The sequence below is a fragment of the Thermobia domestica genome, chromosome 4 (genome assembly GCF_964235325.1).
Source record: "Thermobia domestica chromosome 4, izTheDome1.hap1.1, whole genome shotgun sequence".
Classification (NCBI taxonomy): domain Eukaryota; kingdom Metazoa; phylum Arthropoda; class Insecta; order Zygentoma; family Lepismatidae; genus Thermobia; species Thermobia domestica.
The window spans coordinates 26,409,173-26,427,066 of NC_137457.1; the positions used below are offsets into that span (position 1 = coordinate 26,409,173).

The 17,894-nt window shown below is 37.9% G+C and overlaps 1 protein-coding gene across 1 annotated transcript in view; it reads left to right on the forward strand.

The window, feature by feature from the left end:
* The window catches only part of LOC145682709 (uncharacterized), a 149,901-nt gene extending 132,692 nt beyond the window's left edge, over positions 1-17,209 (forward strand). The window contains exons 5-6 of the mRNA XM_081754097.1: positions 8,510-8,942; positions 17,200-17,209. Coding sequence (XP_081610223.1) covers positions 8,510-8,942; positions 17,200-17,209 — 443 coding nt within the window. The remainder of the gene's footprint in view (positions 1-8,509; positions 8,943-17,199) is intronic.
* Positions 17,210-17,894: the final 685 nt, after the last annotated feature.

The window sequence follows — 17,894 nt, forward strand, 5'->3', positions numbered from 1 at the left end:
CCCTGAACACCGAATCTATTGGATATTTTGTAAATTAGATAAGATTAGTTAATGGAATCGAAGGCATTAGATAAATCAAAACAGATGGCGTCAAGTTGTGCATGGTTGGAAACACTATTTATAGCGTGATTAAGCAGGTTACTGAGGTTAGTGAGGCAAGAGTTATCTGACACGAAACCATGTTGGGCTGTGTCAATATAGGGAGAGGTGTATTTGAAAAGTCTGTCTTTGATAATTTTCCAGCAGACGATGGATATGTTTGAGAGTAGCGGGATAGGCATATAGGATGACATATGATCTTTCGGTCCGGATTTATAGATGGGTGAGACACGGGCTGTTTTCCAAGAAGAGGGAAAATAATCTTCTAAGAAACATCTATTAAAAATAAGCGAAAGAGGTAAAGAAATAATAGATTCTGTGGAACGCAGAGAGATCGAGCTTATATTGTCAGGGCCAGAGGCTCTCTCTCAAGCCGGAGTGATAATAAGAGTGACTCAACCTCTGGTGAAGTGGTAGATATATGAGATAACGTGAATGTGCAAACAGATTGAACGACAGGTTTTATTGTATATGTAAAAACTAATGGTGACTAATAATTTGGGTCCAAGTTTATATATATATATATACTACAAGCAAGCTTGTAATAACACAAATTATTACCTTGCACTCACATTTGCTTATTTTATAGTACAATTCGAAATTCGCAGAGTTCCCATTTGTTGGCCTGTTTTGATCCGCAGAGGGATAACAGCTTTAAACTGGAATCAGTTAGTGCCATATTCGTTCTGCATCATTCACTGCCTGCGGATAGCGGAAGGTTAGTGAGTTGATTTTGCTTCGTTTAACCATCCATTTTTTTAAATTATTTATCCTCTCAATTAATGTACAGATTATGATTCACCAGCTACATTTTAAAGGAAAAGCATAAAAATGTGCACAATATATTAAACAACAGTACATATAAAATGCGCATAATATTGTATATAGCAATATATTCATTAACACATTAACATTAAAAATATGTGTTAAAATACGCAAAATACTTTTAGATGGAAAAATCTTAAACTATGCTTTAAAAAGGTAAATAATTATTCTTAAATACGAATTTTAAACATACTAAATTGCAAGTATATTGTATGGAACAAAATATGCATACAAGTGTTTGAATAGTATCCATAGGGTCAATATTATACGATGTGTAACAAAATACGATTTGAAATACAGGGTCTGTATAAAAAGTAATGAGACCGTTTTTTCTGAGGCGACTATACGTTGTAATGCATTCGCTCTAAGCGGGTTCGATAAAGGGGAAAGTAAGTTTCAAAATGCGCCTAGCGTCACTTCCCTATGAACTTCCGTGCTGTTCGTATCGTCGTTTAAGTGAACCCTTGTCTATAGGCTTGATCGAAGCTTAAAATGCAACGTTCTTTGCAACAGTCCTGAGCCATTATATTCTGTGAGGGATTCGGAAACTTGACCATGATCTAGCAACTATTCGAGAGCGAAAGTCTATCAGAAGCTGGTGATTTAAAATAGCACAAGAGCTACACAGACGGTCGAGAGAGTGTGGAAGACGAACTTCGAGCAGCACACCCTTCCATAAACAGAACCAAGGATAATGTAAAATGTATGGTGCAGTGTTGAACTCAGATTGGACATTAAGTATTTGAAAGATCGCAGAGCTCGTAGGAATTGATAAAATGACTGTGCACATCATCATTACGGAGGGTTTGAGATGAAAAAAAAATCTGTGCAAAGCTCGTTCCAAAAATTTGGCAGACGATCAAAGGCATACCCGTGTGCTTGTTTGCGAAGATCTCTTGCAACACATGCTAACACACTCTGAATGTTTGAACAATGTAGTAACCATTGAGAAAACACGGATATTTGAGTGCAACACAGGGACAAAACGCAAAATTGCCGAACTGTGCACAGCAGCATCTGTTCGAAAAAAAAGCCTCGAATGAGTAGGTCGAAGGCCAATGACATGCTCATTGTTTTCTTTGACGTCGGAAATGTGCTTCACTTCGAATTTTTCACCTGAGGGATAAAATGTCAATGGTGTTTTTTATGGGAAGTGCTGAAAAGAATGAAACGAAGGGTGTACCAGGTGAGGGCGAACATAACCGCCAATTAGCAGCTGAATCATGACAATTCACCAAGCCACATTTGGTTCATGGTCAATGACTACCTGGCAACTAATGGCATCTTAACGCTTCCGCAGCCTCTATTGTCCCGATCTGGCAGCGGCGGACTTCTTCCTATTCCCGGAGTGAAGGCAGTCCTCAAAGATAAGTATACCTGCATTGCCTTGTCAATTATTAGTCATATGTTTTGCACACACAGATAAAGTTACTATCCCTCGAACTTATCATATGCAGCGAAGAGCATGACCACCTCGTAGTGTTGCTTTCTGCAAAATAACATTATACATATTTCACAATACAGCTTGATATATTCTACTGCCCAATTATATGCACTCAACCTTTGAAACGGTTCTTCAGAATACACATCTCTCGCATCGTTTGTTCAGTAAATGACACTTTAACAGCTTCCTGTCTGTGAGATGTAACATATTCGTATGTCGTTTCACAAGTTTTCTTTTACGCGTACTTTCTCCATAAGTGGGAAATATACATTGGCTCATAATAGAAAGATATACGGGCCCCAGAAATGTATGTTGGGCATGTGAAATATATGCTGGAAATTTCTGCAAATTGTTTGTGAAGTTTTGGAGATATAGAGCTTTTTAGAAAATATTTCGGAAGAGGCTTAATCCCCTTCAAACAGTCTTTCCGCACAAAAGAAAAATACGTATTTCTTATTTTTAAGTCTAGTGTCTGCATGCATAGTTTCCTCGGAATCGCTTGTGCCCTTTTTCGATTTTGGACTTTGCCATTATTTTTGGAGATATTTGAATAGGGGTCGTTGCTCCCCATGCTACCATTTCCTACACAAAAGAAAAAAATCTGTGTTCCTTAATTTTCTATCTAGTGTGTGTATACGCCTTTCTCTGCAAATTGCTCATGTTCTTTTGGAGATTTCGAGCTTTTTTTTGAAAATATTTCGGGAGGCGCTTAGACCCCTTTAAACCGAGTGTAGAAACGAAAAAATGCAGGTCACTTTATTCTATGTCTAGTATCTACCTGTAAAATTTCGTAGAAATCGGCGTGCAACACTTTACGGATGTTCCGTATAAGGGCAACAACAGCACCTTGAAGTTCGGTAAGTAGAAATATATTTGATATAACTTTACAATTCTTGTTTCTTGGCGGTTTCGAAAGTATGGTCTAGAGCACCAAAATGTGTTCATCCGGTCCTGTTATATATTGTTTACTTTTGTCGGGAAGTTATTCTTCAGAGAGTTTATCCATCATTTCATTTACAATTTCATCACCTCACCTCTTCCATGTCTAGATTGTCATAGCAGCATATAAAGATAATGTATACATATATCTGCCTCATGCATAAAATGTCTGATGCTGATATTTCCTGATGTATCGGAAACTTTTATTGTATTGGTAATGTTCATTTTTACTAGGTATGCTTGCAAGAGGGTGCTTTGTAACCCACCAAGATGATGGAATACTCACAAGGAAACCTTCCGAAAATGATAGTTGCAGTGAAAGATGTGACCTATGCCAATTGAAAGAGCTATAACAGAGATGAGCATTCCCCAAAAATTAGCTGCCCATAGCAATATATTCAAGAAATATAAGGGGTGGAAGTTCGGGAAATAGCAAGGTTGGACAAGGGAGGAAAGTGCAAATTCCGCAATAAAGGGGGCACGGCAAAATACAATGCTGACAAGTGATGTATAGAAAGAGACTTGCCATAATAGGGAACAAATGAAGACCACCAGTGGGGTTAACAGTGTTGCCAACTGCAATGAAAAGTACATGTTTTGCTAAGAGCACTATATGAAGTGAGTCCAATATTCAGTGTCAATCTGTCATGTAGAACATAAGATATCACGTGTATAATCAGTGATACAATCTAACAAAAGAGAATAGTAAAAACAAAGTACGAAAAATACGGAAAAGACGAAGTTGGCCATAACGCGCCACATTTGATCACCAGCTGTGCATATTAGAATGAACAAAGCAAGAAAGCACCAACTATGCCGGAAACCGACGTACCTAGAGTCGAAAAGAAAGACGAGTTCCAAAGTTGGCAGCTCTGGCCATGAAAATCCAGACAATTCTAATATAGTTAGGCCACTCGCTTCACAAAAAGAAAATTTCGGCAACAGGCATTAGCCTTCGCATCATTTGTACATACTCGTCCACATTGTACGTGCAATTGTTCGATGAGACATTGGTCCAAACAGAAGATACATTTGTAGTGAGCACAGCGGAATACTGCCAATCCGTCACACATGGTACAATGATCGCTTGTGAATGTCTCGAAACAGTACTCTAGAGGTGTCGGAACCTTTGGTGGTATTTCTATCACATATCCACACCTGTAGAAAGCAAACATAATCAAAAGCTTGATCTGCTGTGTGTTGCTGTCTGCAGTACTATCACCGCCTATATGATATATCCAGAGTATCCCACCTAACTCTGCGACTGAAATAGTTTCAAAGCGAAAAAAATGTGACACATCCAGTTGTACAGGAATGTACCCATGTCAGCGGGCGACAAACTTCTGTGAGACGCAAGTGTCCCCCAAGTCCCTCATCATAGGGTCCCAGGGGCCAACTTCAAAATTTCAAACAGCACCATCGGTCGAGTTATATTTCTTTCGATAAATCTTGGAATATGCAACAACGCATATCAGAAATATTTACTATATGGGATTTAAAAATAGCCGCCAAAAAAATCTGCTCGGTGACAAGAACAACGTGCATTTTTGTCGGCCATTTTGAAAACTGTGCTTCATATAGCAAATGTTTCTTATAGGCGGTGTTGTATCTATCCAGAGAAATATCATCCGCCCCCTGTTCCCATTTGAAATGTTGCAGTTGACCCCTCGAGCCTTATGATGGTGGCCCTGGGGAACTTGCTTCTTACAATGCTTTCTTGGCCCTCGACATGAGTACATTCCTGTGCAATTGGATTTGCAACATCTCTTTTCGCTTCGCAGCAATTTGAGATCACAATGTTCAATGCCATGTTAAGATACAACATATATTTGTGGCGGTCATTTTGAAAAACATGCTTCATATAGCAAATGTTTCCTATAGATGTTGTTGCACATTCCATGATCTATCGAGAGAGGTACCACTCGGTCCCTGTTGGCATTTGAAAGTTTGAAGTTGGTTCCTGGGGCCCTATGATGGGGATCCTGGGGGCACTTGCTTCTCACAGACTTTTATCACCCCCTGACATTGGTACATTCCTGCACAACTGGATCCGTCACATTTTTGTTCGTTTCGCAAATCTTTCAGGTCACAGAGTTTGGTGGGGACACCCTGTATATTCCCAACCATGATATAATGTTCACTACTTCTATTATCGGTTGTTGGCTGAACCCAATCATTTCATGTTCCCCGACTTGCCTCAATCACTCTAGCTTTGATGCGTTCCGAGTGATGCCTGTTGCCGGAATTTTCTTTTTGTGAAGCGAGTGGTCTAACTATATTAGAATTGTCTTAATGTTCATGGCCAGTGTTGCCAACTTTGGAACTCGTTTTTCTTTTCGACTCTAGGTAAGTCGGTTTCCTGCATAGTTGGTGCTGTCTTGCTTTGTTCATTCTAATATGCACAGCTGGTGATCAAATGTGGCGCATTATGGCCAACTCCGTCTTTTCCGTATTTTTCGTACTTCTGTTTTTATTTTCTTTTGTTAAATTGTACCACTGATTATACACGCCATATCTTATGTTCTACATGACAGGTTGACACTGAATATTGCACTCATTTCATATAGTGCTCTTTGCAAAACATGTACCTTTCATTGCAGTTGGTAACACTGATAACCCCACTGGTGGTCTTCATTTGTTCCCTATTATGGCAAGTCTCTTTCTATACATCACTTGTCAGCATTGTATTTTGCCGTGCCCCCTTTATTGCGGAATTTGCACTTTCCCCCCTTGTCCAACCTTGCTGTTTCCCGAACTTCCACCCCTTATATTTCTTGAACTTATTGCTATGGGCAGCTAATTTTTTGGGAATGCTCATCTCTGTTACAGCTCTTTCAATTGGCATAGGCCACATCTTTCACTGTAACTGTCATTTTCGGAAGATTCCCTTGTCAGATAGCAAAAGCAGAGGAGTAGCAGAGAGGATTAGGATGCAGAAGTCCCTGGGGCGGGTGTAATTTACAGTCAATATAATATAAAAAAACAAGTGGAGACATGCGAGTAAAGTGTTAGTTTACGATACGTATGAGTACAAGATTTACTTGATAATGATGCTTACCATAATTATTTTTTGTGCCTAATTTTTTAAGTTATAGTAATGGTCCTCCCATAAGTAAGTTTCTTAGATATTACTTTTCTTTTGTGATTAATAAAGATAAATGTAAACTTCCCAAATGTTGGCACCCACCTTCTTCATCTGTATCAAAACTTAAAATTGTAATGCGCTAAATAAACTTTAAATTAAAATAATCAAAACTTTAAGAAGTGCTAAATAAAATTTCCCCCCCAAAAAATTCATCTGGTAGATCCGGCCTCAGGTAATGCAAAGTTAATACAAGATATGCACGTGATAGAAAGGTAATAATGCACTAGTTACAAGAATTTAAATTTTAATTATGTATCTAGTTACGATGCTAGAGTGTGAAAATAATAAACAATAAGAACACATAACTACGAAAGTAAGTAAAAAAGATATCCACAATTTTGACATAACACTTCTTACATTGTCCATACAGACTTCTGTCCTAGTTTATCTTATTCTTATGCTGTTGTGGTCATGCTATGGAAGTTTGATCCTAATTCCTCGATTTATATTCCTTTTGTTGGAGATAGATCTTAGTCACTCCATTATAAGTGTACACCAAAGAGGAACAACGACTAATCCATCAAACACTTGCAGCACAATACAGGAACAATGTCTTGCCGCAACGGAGCGTCTACGAATGAATTCAAAAAATTCAAAAATGTTACACAACGAGGAAGAAGCCGCACGACCATCTACGGTCACAAATGATAACAACGTGCACGTGACATGGTTCCGTTATAGGGCCCGCACACGGTCCACGGTTTGTGCAAACAAGACTGTTTGTGCAAACAGTTTGATCGTGTATGGTGCTGTATGAACTGTTTGCGCAAACGTTTGTGCAAACATTTTTCACATCGAACTCGTTCGAAAATTGTTTATACAAATATGTTATTTGCGCAATCACGTGGACCGTGTATGGGCATGTTTGTGCAAACACGAGGTTTATTTCCAAGTAGGAGGTCAAGTATACAAACGCTTATTTCTTGCACTGTGGCGTCAATGAATAGCATTCCAGAATTCTGGCGAGAATTTACTGAACTTTATCGAAATTTACCTGAACTGTGGAAGGTAAAGAGTGAAGATTATAAAAACAGAAATCTGAAAGATGGGGCCTTACATGTTTCTATAATAATTTGTCCAAGCGTCTGGGGTGCAACAGCTGTTTCAAATTTAAGTCCTAGTTCGTGTTTCCGCACCAAGATAACGCAAAGTGGCAAACAACATCTGCTCGGGAGATATCACATCTCTCATATTTGTATCCTGTTTCCGAATAAGAGATATAAGCACTTCCAATATTTCACCAAATATAGTTGAATCCGTTCGTAAATAAGTCCACAGTCGAACTTATGTCAAGCTTGTCTATTAAATTTTGATGACTAAACTTGACCGTTTCTTGAACCACTCTTTCATCCACATCCTCTTCTTCCTTTTTGGTTTCGCGGGTCTTTGCGGTTCCAAAGCACAAGCAATTACTATTGCTAAACAAGCTGCTTCAGTGGATATGTTTACGCGATCAAACTCAAAACTGAACTGAAGTTTGTGCAAATAGTTGAACTGTGTATGGCCGAGTGTTTGTGCAAACACAGTGTTTGTACAAACATGATGTTTGCACAAACCGTGGATCGTCTATGGGCCCCTTTGCGGCAAGGCACTGTTGCTGTATTGTGCAGAAGATCTTTGATGGATTAAGGCCCTGATGCACTTTTCCGACCACATAAACCGGATTACTGTTAGTTGTTCCTCTTTGGTGCAAACTTCTAATGGAGTGACCATGGCATATCAGCAACAATTGGAATACAAATAGAGGAATTATGATCAAACTTCCACAGAATGACCACAACGTCATAACAATAAAACAAACGAGGACACAGGTCAATATGGACAATGTAAGAAGTGTTATATCAAAACTGCGGATAATTTTCTACTTACTCTCGTACATGAGCCACGATGGCTGTGGTAAAGCGCAAACTTGTGGTGTGTAGGACTTTGGTTCGATCCCAGTTCCTGCTAAGTGAGTCTTGTGGTTTTTAAACGTTATATGCGTGTGTTTTCTCAGGATTCTCACTTTCCTAATATCGAATGGAATATTCACTAAGTTTATAAACTCTAAATTCCAGCCCCAATTCCGCCGAGAATCCCTGGCGGAATCGCTCCACAGATACAACAAAATCCTAACGCTCAAGATGTCCCTCAGCCTTCTATGCCTATTGAAGAACTACAACATGATATGACTCCTAACGCCGAAGTTCCTCAACAACAAGGAAACTATGGAGAAACTTGGAAATCCCCAGCAAGCTTACCTTCCTTTGGTCTACAAGAGCAATACCAACTTTGGCCAATCATACAAACTGTTCCTGACCAATACTTAACTGACAATAGGATAATAAATGGGCAATCTATTATACTTGGATCACAGCTCCCAGCGAATCAGTTTCAAATAATTCGTACAAATGGAGGTGTTTCTAGTGGAGGACACATTCAGCATTTTACAAGTCAAACAAGTATACCCGAAATACGAGAGTCCTCTTCAATTTCAGTACCCCAAGCAAGGTAAGTTGTATTAGTCGCCAATACAGTACGATATATTCCGCTATCGTTGGGGAATCACTTATCATAATTCAAAAGTTTTTCATTTATTATATTTCTTACTAATCTCGTCGTGATGATATGGGAATTAACTAACTTTAATATTGTCCCTAAACTGCAAATCATTTCTCAATTTCTTCCCACCATCTCTTCAATTACGCACCTCAGATTACTATTTCCTCCCTAAAAATACCTAGGTATTATAACCAAAATACCTAGGTAAATCAAGCAATATATTTCTTGTACTCTTCTTCTTCTAGTCCTTCCTTACTTTCAGTTACATAGTCTTCTTCTTCTAGTTTTTCCTTACTTTCAATTACATACTCCTCTTCTTCTTCTAGTGCTTCCTTACTTTGTTGCATACTCTTCTTCTTCTTCTAGTACTTCCTTAGACAGTTACATACTCTTCTTCTTCTAGTACTTCCTTACTTTCAGTTGCATACTCTTCTTCTAGCACTTCCTTACTTTCAGTTACACACTCTTCTTCTTCTTCTAGCACTTCCTTACTTTCAATTACACGCTCTTCTTCTTCTAGTACTTCCTTAGACAGTTACATACTCTTCTCCTTCTTCTAGCACTTCCTTACTTTCAGTTACATACTCTTCTTCTAGCAGTTCCTTACTTTCAGCTACACACTCTTCTTCTTCTTCTAGTACTTCCTTACTTTCAGTTACACACTCTTCTTCTTCTAGTACTTCCTTAGAGAGTTACATACTCTACTTCTAGTACTTCCTTACTTTCAGTTGCATGCTCTTCTTCTAGTACTTTCTTACTTTCAGTTACATAGTCTTCTTCTAGCAGTTCCCTACTTTCAGTTACACACTCTTCTTCTAGCAGTTCCTTACTTTCAGTTACACACTCTTCTTCTTCTTCTAGTACTTCCTTACTTTCAATTACACGCTCTTCTTCTTCTAGTACTTCCTTAGACAGTTACATACTCTTCTCCTTCTTCTAGCACTTCCTTACTTTCAGTTGCATACTCTTCTTCTAGCAGTTCCTTACTTTCAGCTACAAACTCTTCTTCTTCTTCTAGCACTTCCTTACTTTCAGTTGCATACTCTTCTTCTAGCAGTTCCTTACTTTCAGTTACACACTCTTCTTCTTCTTCTAGCACTTACTTACTTTCAGTTGCATACTCTTCTTCTAGCAGTTCCTTACTTTCAGTTACACACTCTTCTTCTTCTTCTTCTTCTAGTACTTCCTTACTTTCAATTACACGCTCTTCTTCTTCTAGTACTTCCTTAGAGAGTTACATACTCTACTTCTTCTAGTACTTCCTTACTTTCAGTTGCATGCTCTTCTTCTAGTACTTCCTTACTTTCAGTTGCATGCTCTTCTTCTAGCACTTCCTTACTTTCAGTTGCATACTCTTCTTCTAGCAGTTCCTTACTTTCAGTTACACACTCTTCTTCTTCTTCTTCTAGTACTTCCTTACTTTCGATTACACGCTCTTCTTCTTCTAGTACTTCCTTAGAGAGTTACATACTCTACTTCTTCCAGTACTTCCTTACTTTCAGTTGCATGCTCTTCTTCTAGCACTTCCTTACTTTCAGTTGCATACTCTTCTTCTAGCAGTTCCTTACTTTCAATTACACACACTTCTTCTTCTTCTAGTACTTCCTTACTTTCAATTACACGCTCTTCTTCTTCTAGTACTTCCTTAGAGACTTACATACTCTACTTCTTCTAGTACTTCCTTACTTTCAGTTGCATGCTCTTCTTCTAGTACTTCCTTATTTTCAGTTACATACTCTTCTTCTTCTTCTAGTACTTCCTTACTTTCATTTACATACTCTTCTTCTTCTAGTACTTCCTACTTTCAGTTACGATCTCATCCCATTTGTTTCTTTCATTCTATGTAAAATCCTGGTTCACTATTCCAACGTACAATATTCCACAATTAAACATCACTAAGTTAGTATTTTCCGTAACTTAGTTTCAGTATCTGCATGAAAACTCGGTTCTCTCTTGTTTCCTATTTATTTCCATTCGATTGCTGACTATTCTATTGCTTGGTTCCGTTTTGCATCCGGATGAAAATGTGTTGCAGGATTAGATAATTGAACAACAACCATGTAAAAATGTAATAAAACTTGAAAGACAAGATCACTAGTTAAAAAAAAAAAAAAAAAAAAAAAAAACTTGAAAGGTGTTGAAGATTACAGTATAAGGGAGAAAAATCAAAGAAAATGGGATAACATGACAGACGGAAAGCAGAAGAAGGAATCCCGAAGCATAATAAATAATATGTCCGTTGAAAATCAAGAAGATGAGGAAAGAATTCCAAATTCGGGGAAGCATTGAAACGGTGAGCGGTGAGCATAGGGAAATTCCCACTCAAGTATTCAGGAACATTATGCCAGAGAAAATTAGAACTCTGTAAAATATAAAAGTTTAAACTTTACAACGCTGAGGTGCCTGAAGGCATTGTGTTCATCAAGACGCTTATTCCGTCAGAATATACTAGATAAGTGAAACCAGCTGATGTATTCTTTTTCGCTGAGTTCAAAAACTTCGTAAGATTTATCACAGATACACTAATGATATGTTCCGACATTAACATCTGGCATATAGAGACAATTTCCTACGTCTTCAGATCTTTGTACATTTTCGGTTCTCTGCTACGAGATTTGCTAATTTGATACAATTCGCTTTCTTCAAATGTGGTTTTTCCAGTGCTAATCCCGGTACATTTCAAGCGCTCTTGTTTTGAAAGTGAACTAACAGAAGAATGTTGTGTAACGCGTTGTGAACATCCCGATTTTATTAAGTGTGCTCACTGCGACAAGTGTTTGTGCATACAACACGCTTTCATGAGTTGAATATATTCTGCAGTTAACCTGTAACGGCAAATTTTATGGAGCAGCCACTCAAGTTGTATGCCTTCCTAACATACAGGGTGAGTCGACACGGTTTATTTTGTTGTTCAAATACGTTACAGACATAGATCATGTTTGTTTGTTAAGTTTATCCATTGTTTTCGTGTATAAGTTTCTGCCACATTAAGTGTTTGCACCTGTAGCAAGTGTGTCCTATCATCGCCACACTGTTGATATTTTATTATGTTATAATATCTGTATAATTCTGCATTTGAATTAAGTTCATGTGACCCAGATTCTTTTATTATCATCTGTCGCAACATATCAGACTTCTCCATTGCACATTTTCAGTACACGTAGCCCCAACAGTGTGCAACACTGTACCACTACACTTCACTGTTATGTTTAGATAATTGTGCATTTTAAATCTGTCCACACTTGTATATGGTGCTATTTCAAACAAAATATTTTTATGCTGAGTTCGCAACACTGTTTCACCTATGGGAACACTGTTTGTGGTTTTAGATAGAGCATTTTGTTCTCATTATATTGTGCAACTTTTGTTTTGACTGCTCTAAGGGTTTTTAAGATATTTACTTTAAACGTACATAATTCCATGATATATTTTTTTTGTATAGTCATATTTTGAGGTCTGAGGCGCGATGGCTCAGTGGTAGAGCGTTCACCTCCGGTGCTTGGGGTCCGTGGTTTGATCCCAGCTCGCGCCGCTTGGGCTTTGTGGTGGACAAACACCGTGATCGTGGGTTTTCTCGGGGTTCTCTCGTTTCCTCCCACTTTATGTATTCCACCATTCCATTCATTTCTCATCTTCACCGTTTCCTTTAGCCTAATCGGCATAATTGTGGGACGTAAAACTCAAAAATTTCATTTCGTTTCGTTTCGTTTTCAAATTTTGAAGTCCCATAGCTGCTATCCTTATGCTGCTCTATCGGATGTGCTATGTGGCAATCAGGTTTCAGCGACAACTTGTGGGGTCCTCCCATGTGAGTAAGAATTTCATATATTATTGTACATGATTGTTTCGACAGTAGTATCGGTCATTTTCGATTATTTTAACATGTCACCATTTCACCTTCCACCCCAGGGGACTGAAATTGAACTAAAACGGCATCGGAAGTTTCACGATTTATCTCGGCGATCAAAAAAAAAAAAAAAAAAACAACTAAGAATTCGTCACTAATATCGGTCATTTTCGATCATTTTTATATGTCAACTCTTTCCACTCTCCCTCTAGATGTGGCAGGGAGTTTTACATACATACCACTGTTTTCCAGACTCTAAATAATACGTGTACCAAATTTGGTTAAAAGTGTTCCAGACATCCCTGAGTTACAATGGAGTACACACGCATATACACATGTTTATATACTTATGTACTTAGGTACTATATACCATAAAGATTAGTAGCTACACACACAGAGCCCGAAGTATGTTGATATGGCATAAACATTTATGTCAAACCTGTCCGTAATAGGGCACACACATGTCGTAACGATACTAAACACACTGCCAACAACATGAATAATACTATCGCTAAACACACTGCAAGAAGACGGTAGAAATATTAATTTTAATGGAAATAATGCTAGTTTAGTCACTAGACAACATTTAAAAGGTGCTAAATTTCTATTCTAAAAATGATAAATGAACCAATTGTTTTTGATAAAAAAAATATCCTTAAAAATTTCTAGATCAAGCGACAAAGTGATACACTGGTAACACTGATAACAAGAGACAAACGACAACCGCCTCACGTTTCCGCGCATGTGTATAATTTTTTGACGTATATTATCTCAAACATTGCCCCAATGATCAAAACATAACATACTAATCCGTCAAAACTAATTAAAACAAGGCAGTAGATCATTTCGACACGATATTTTGACATACATGAAAACAAGGCAATTCATTTTATACACATTAAAGGATGTCCAAATTTGAAAACATGCATTTTTGTCGTTTTGAGTCGTTTCGGGCTCTGTGTGTAGGTTCAGCGCAGTTCGCTGCAATCATCTCTGATTTTTAATTTAACGCTCAATCATTACGTCTTTGAGGGCAAATCCTATAACTAATGAAAGTTAGCGATATGAAAGACTTGTTAGAGCAGGAATCAGTGGCGTAGCAGCTGCCCCCGCAACCCCCGCAGTGCGGGGGGGCCCCGACGTATAGGGGGCCCCGAAGTCTTGCGATGAATAAAGATTTAAAGAAGTAGAACTTCAATCTTACTTCTATCGGCTTTACATAGGGCCCCTTCTCTATACTTTGCGGGGGGGCCCGCAAAAGTGTGCTACGCCACTGGCAGGAATACAAATAACCACTCTCCCGGGGCGAGTGGTTCATCGGTGTGGGCTAGTTTTTAATATCCGTATTATTTATTTCAAAGGGAAGTAAATGATTTCTATTGTGTGATGTGGGCTAGTAGCTTATCTCTTGGGCTAGTAAAATTCTGTTGCTTATTTGTGTCCCTGCGTTAGAGTAAGAAAATGGTAAGAAACTCAGGAAAACCCATGGATTCGATGGTATTCACCACAAAACTCCCATACCCTTGGAACCCACCAGGCACTCATGGCGTTAGATATGAGCGCTCCACCATTAAACCACTGTGTTTGCAAGAGGGATATCAACAATAATTTAATATTTAAAGTAAGAATAAACTTCCTCATGCTTTATGCTTTTTTATCTCATAGGATACAGTAAAAAGGTATTGCTTACATTGACACAATCCTTTCTGACATCTTTGTGAACTATTGAAGAAAGTAGAAATGAAAATAGCAAATATATATGTATATGAGAGACTGCTGAAAAATTCGTAACTCAACTCAGAAGAAGTGCAGAAATAAAATTTTACGTTTTAAAGGACATAACCTTGTATGTGCAAATACAAATTTTCTTATTATAAAGAACTTCTTATTGTGTTTTTCAGGCCCTTGAAGTGAACGTGTGTGTCCAAGTAGCAAATTTCACGAACATCGAGATCAGAACTGTCATTACATATTTGTTCCACCAAGGAAAGTCGCCGAAGCAAATTCATGAGGAAATCACTGACACACTGCGGGACTCTCTCGTAGTCAAAATTCCATGGTGAAGAAGTGTGTTTAATGTGGCGATTTCTCAACAAATGATTGTCCCATGTAGGAAGACCAAAAACAGCGATTGTCCCCAAAATTGTGGATGAAATTCATGATATTATTATTGAAAATCACAGAATCTCAGCAATATGTATAGGGTGAAAGTCGGTAACGCGTCTATAGCATAATTCAAAAGACCTGTGCATACACAAGATTTCGGCAAATGGATTCCCAAAAATCTGTCAGCAGATCAAAAGCGTGAAAAAATGAGGGCATCAAGGGATGACTTCCTATTTTGAGAGCAACGCCAATCAATTTCTATCACAAATAATAACCATGGACGAAACTTGATTACACCACTAAGATTCTGAAACGAAATTACAGTCAATAGAGTGAAGCACTGAAGTTCCTCTCGCCTAAATAAGTTCAAGAGACTACACCTGGCTGGGAAAGTGCTTGCAACCTTCTTTTGGGATAAGAATGGAGTCACACTCACAGAAACTCTGCCCAAGGGTCAGACATTTAATGCAAAGTATTCCTGTGCATTACTCTAAAAACTAAAAGACAAGTTGAAGTGTAACGACCCGGGAAATTGAAAAGGAGAATTCTGTTCCTTCATTACAATGCCGTTATTAAAAAACGCTTATTTTCAGAAAATATTTACATTACTTTAAACATCGTAACTTCAGCTATTTTTCTACATAATCGCCTTTTCAGTCGACGCACTTTAGCAGGTGTATGGCAGGTTTTATACGCTCATGTCAGATCAGCCAGCCGCCATGTGTTTATGGAAGCATCGAACCTTATCTTTCACCTCGTCGTTGTTGGAGTGCATTCCGATCAAATATATTTTTTTTTTCAATTTGGGAAACAGATGCTAATCATTGATTTGCTCAACTTACGCTACTGTTTCGTTGAAAAATGACAGTTTCCGGATTTCTTTTATTTTACTTTATTTTATTTATTTATTTATTTATTTTATTGTCGTGAATTTCAGTACGACCATTTTCAAAGTCCCTATACCACATGCGGATGTTTTTGACATAATGCACAACTTGTTATTTCCTTACAACAATTCGTGATAAATTCCAATCGGTTTAATATCTTTTGTGTTCAAACGCCGAATAACTGTTCGAACTTCGCATTTGGAGGTGGCGCCAAATTGGAACTTCATTACAAATGACTGCCAAACCGAAACTTAATGTCCCAACCAGTGTTCTCAGATTGCTACAAGTACGATTCCAAATGATTCCATTAAACGTTGGCAGCAACACGGTCGCATTACTAGGTGAAAGTCAGATGGTGCGAGGGTGTTTCCTCTCGACGTTTCTTCCATTATGCGCTTGTTTCAATAGAGGCACAACCAACCCCTGTTTCCATATCAAATTTTGCAGATGACTCGCGTTGGAGATATTCACGATACGCCACTGGTATATATTTTATGATTGTTTAAAGGTATTGCTGTTTATGACTATGTATATTATTACCTGAAATAATGGCTATACTTTATTTTGAAACCTTTTCATTTCTCTATCGTGGCGGTCATTTATAAGGTAAAAAGAAAACATACTTTGACAAATGAATTATTTTATGTTATACAGAAAAGATTCAAAAACATCGTGTTATATAACATAAGACAACGTTTTATGTTTTTCTACTTTAGATGTAAACTTAAATATCGCATATCCTCAAAATAAAAAAAGGACACATATAAATAAATGTTTCTGTAAAAGATACATAACCGTCAGACGTAATAATTCTTCTGTAACAATGGAAAATTTTTGATTTAGTTTATACTGTTAACGGTTTAATACAGTAAACCAAAGTGTCTTTAGGTTTTAAGTTTAGGTTCTTACTTTTCCTTATTACATTGAACACAACATTTTTTATGCTCCGTACAAATAGGCAGACGGCAGTGGTTACAGTAGGCAGTTGTCACCCTCGTTTTAGATGTTGGCAGTAAAAATATGTTTTTCTTGCACCAGGAAGCTGTCGTTCTTCAGGGCTAATACGAACTCTCAGGAAATCTGATATTGACACTGAAGATCACGCTGCAAATGATGGTTACTCAGTCGACTATGCATGTGAAGAGAAACAATTTGGTCACAAAGCTCAAGACTGAACTTTCTCCTATTCATTAGTTGCTCGTTTCTTGAATAGACTTTCAAAAAATATATTACATATGCATTGATATATGTGATATTTTACGTACCGTAAAACATACAAAGTGGCCAATGCATTGTTTTTCGGCTACAACATACATTATGGCACATTTAATCTAATGTATCTACTGCACCCTTTGTCTTATTGTAGGAGTGGATGATGTTTATTTTGTTAGTGTGTGGATTTAGGTCTGTGCTGTCGTGCATAGTGGAAATTAGAAGTACTACTTTGATCTTGAGCTATAGGATACGAGTGTTTTCTCTTTACCGAAGCAGAACACTGATCATCCCACTGGTCTAGCTTTGTCGTTTTTTTTTAATTCTTCTGGCAGTTCCTTTTTGATGAATCTTATTATCCCAACGTAAATCAAATTGTAAGGAGGTCGCTAAAGATCGTCCACAAGCTTAGCATTAGTAAACCAATTGTCACACGTTATATTGCGAGGATCAGTTTTGGATCTATCCGTTCTTGTTTCCTTGTCATCAAATTGCAGAGTCAAACACATAAAATCCAATCGTTCTCTGCTCATTACAGCTCGATACCGACATCCACACAGCTTGGGATCGAACATGTCCCTGGATGATAAGTGGTTGTTTTCCATAACAGTGGAGAAAAGCAGACGACTCAGAAATGCGAGCATTTCCTCGTCATTTGCTGGAGTCGTTCTGCTGGTTTTATCCGCGTAGTTTTCCGGTACACATAATATTTGCTGATTTGTATATGTTACATTTTTGGATATCATTTCTGGTGTAAAGAATAGCTCGAAGCACTCTCGAGGTGTTTTAGCATTTTTTGTATTATTCTTAGGTCCTGGCCATACATATACAATATTTCTAGCTGGGACA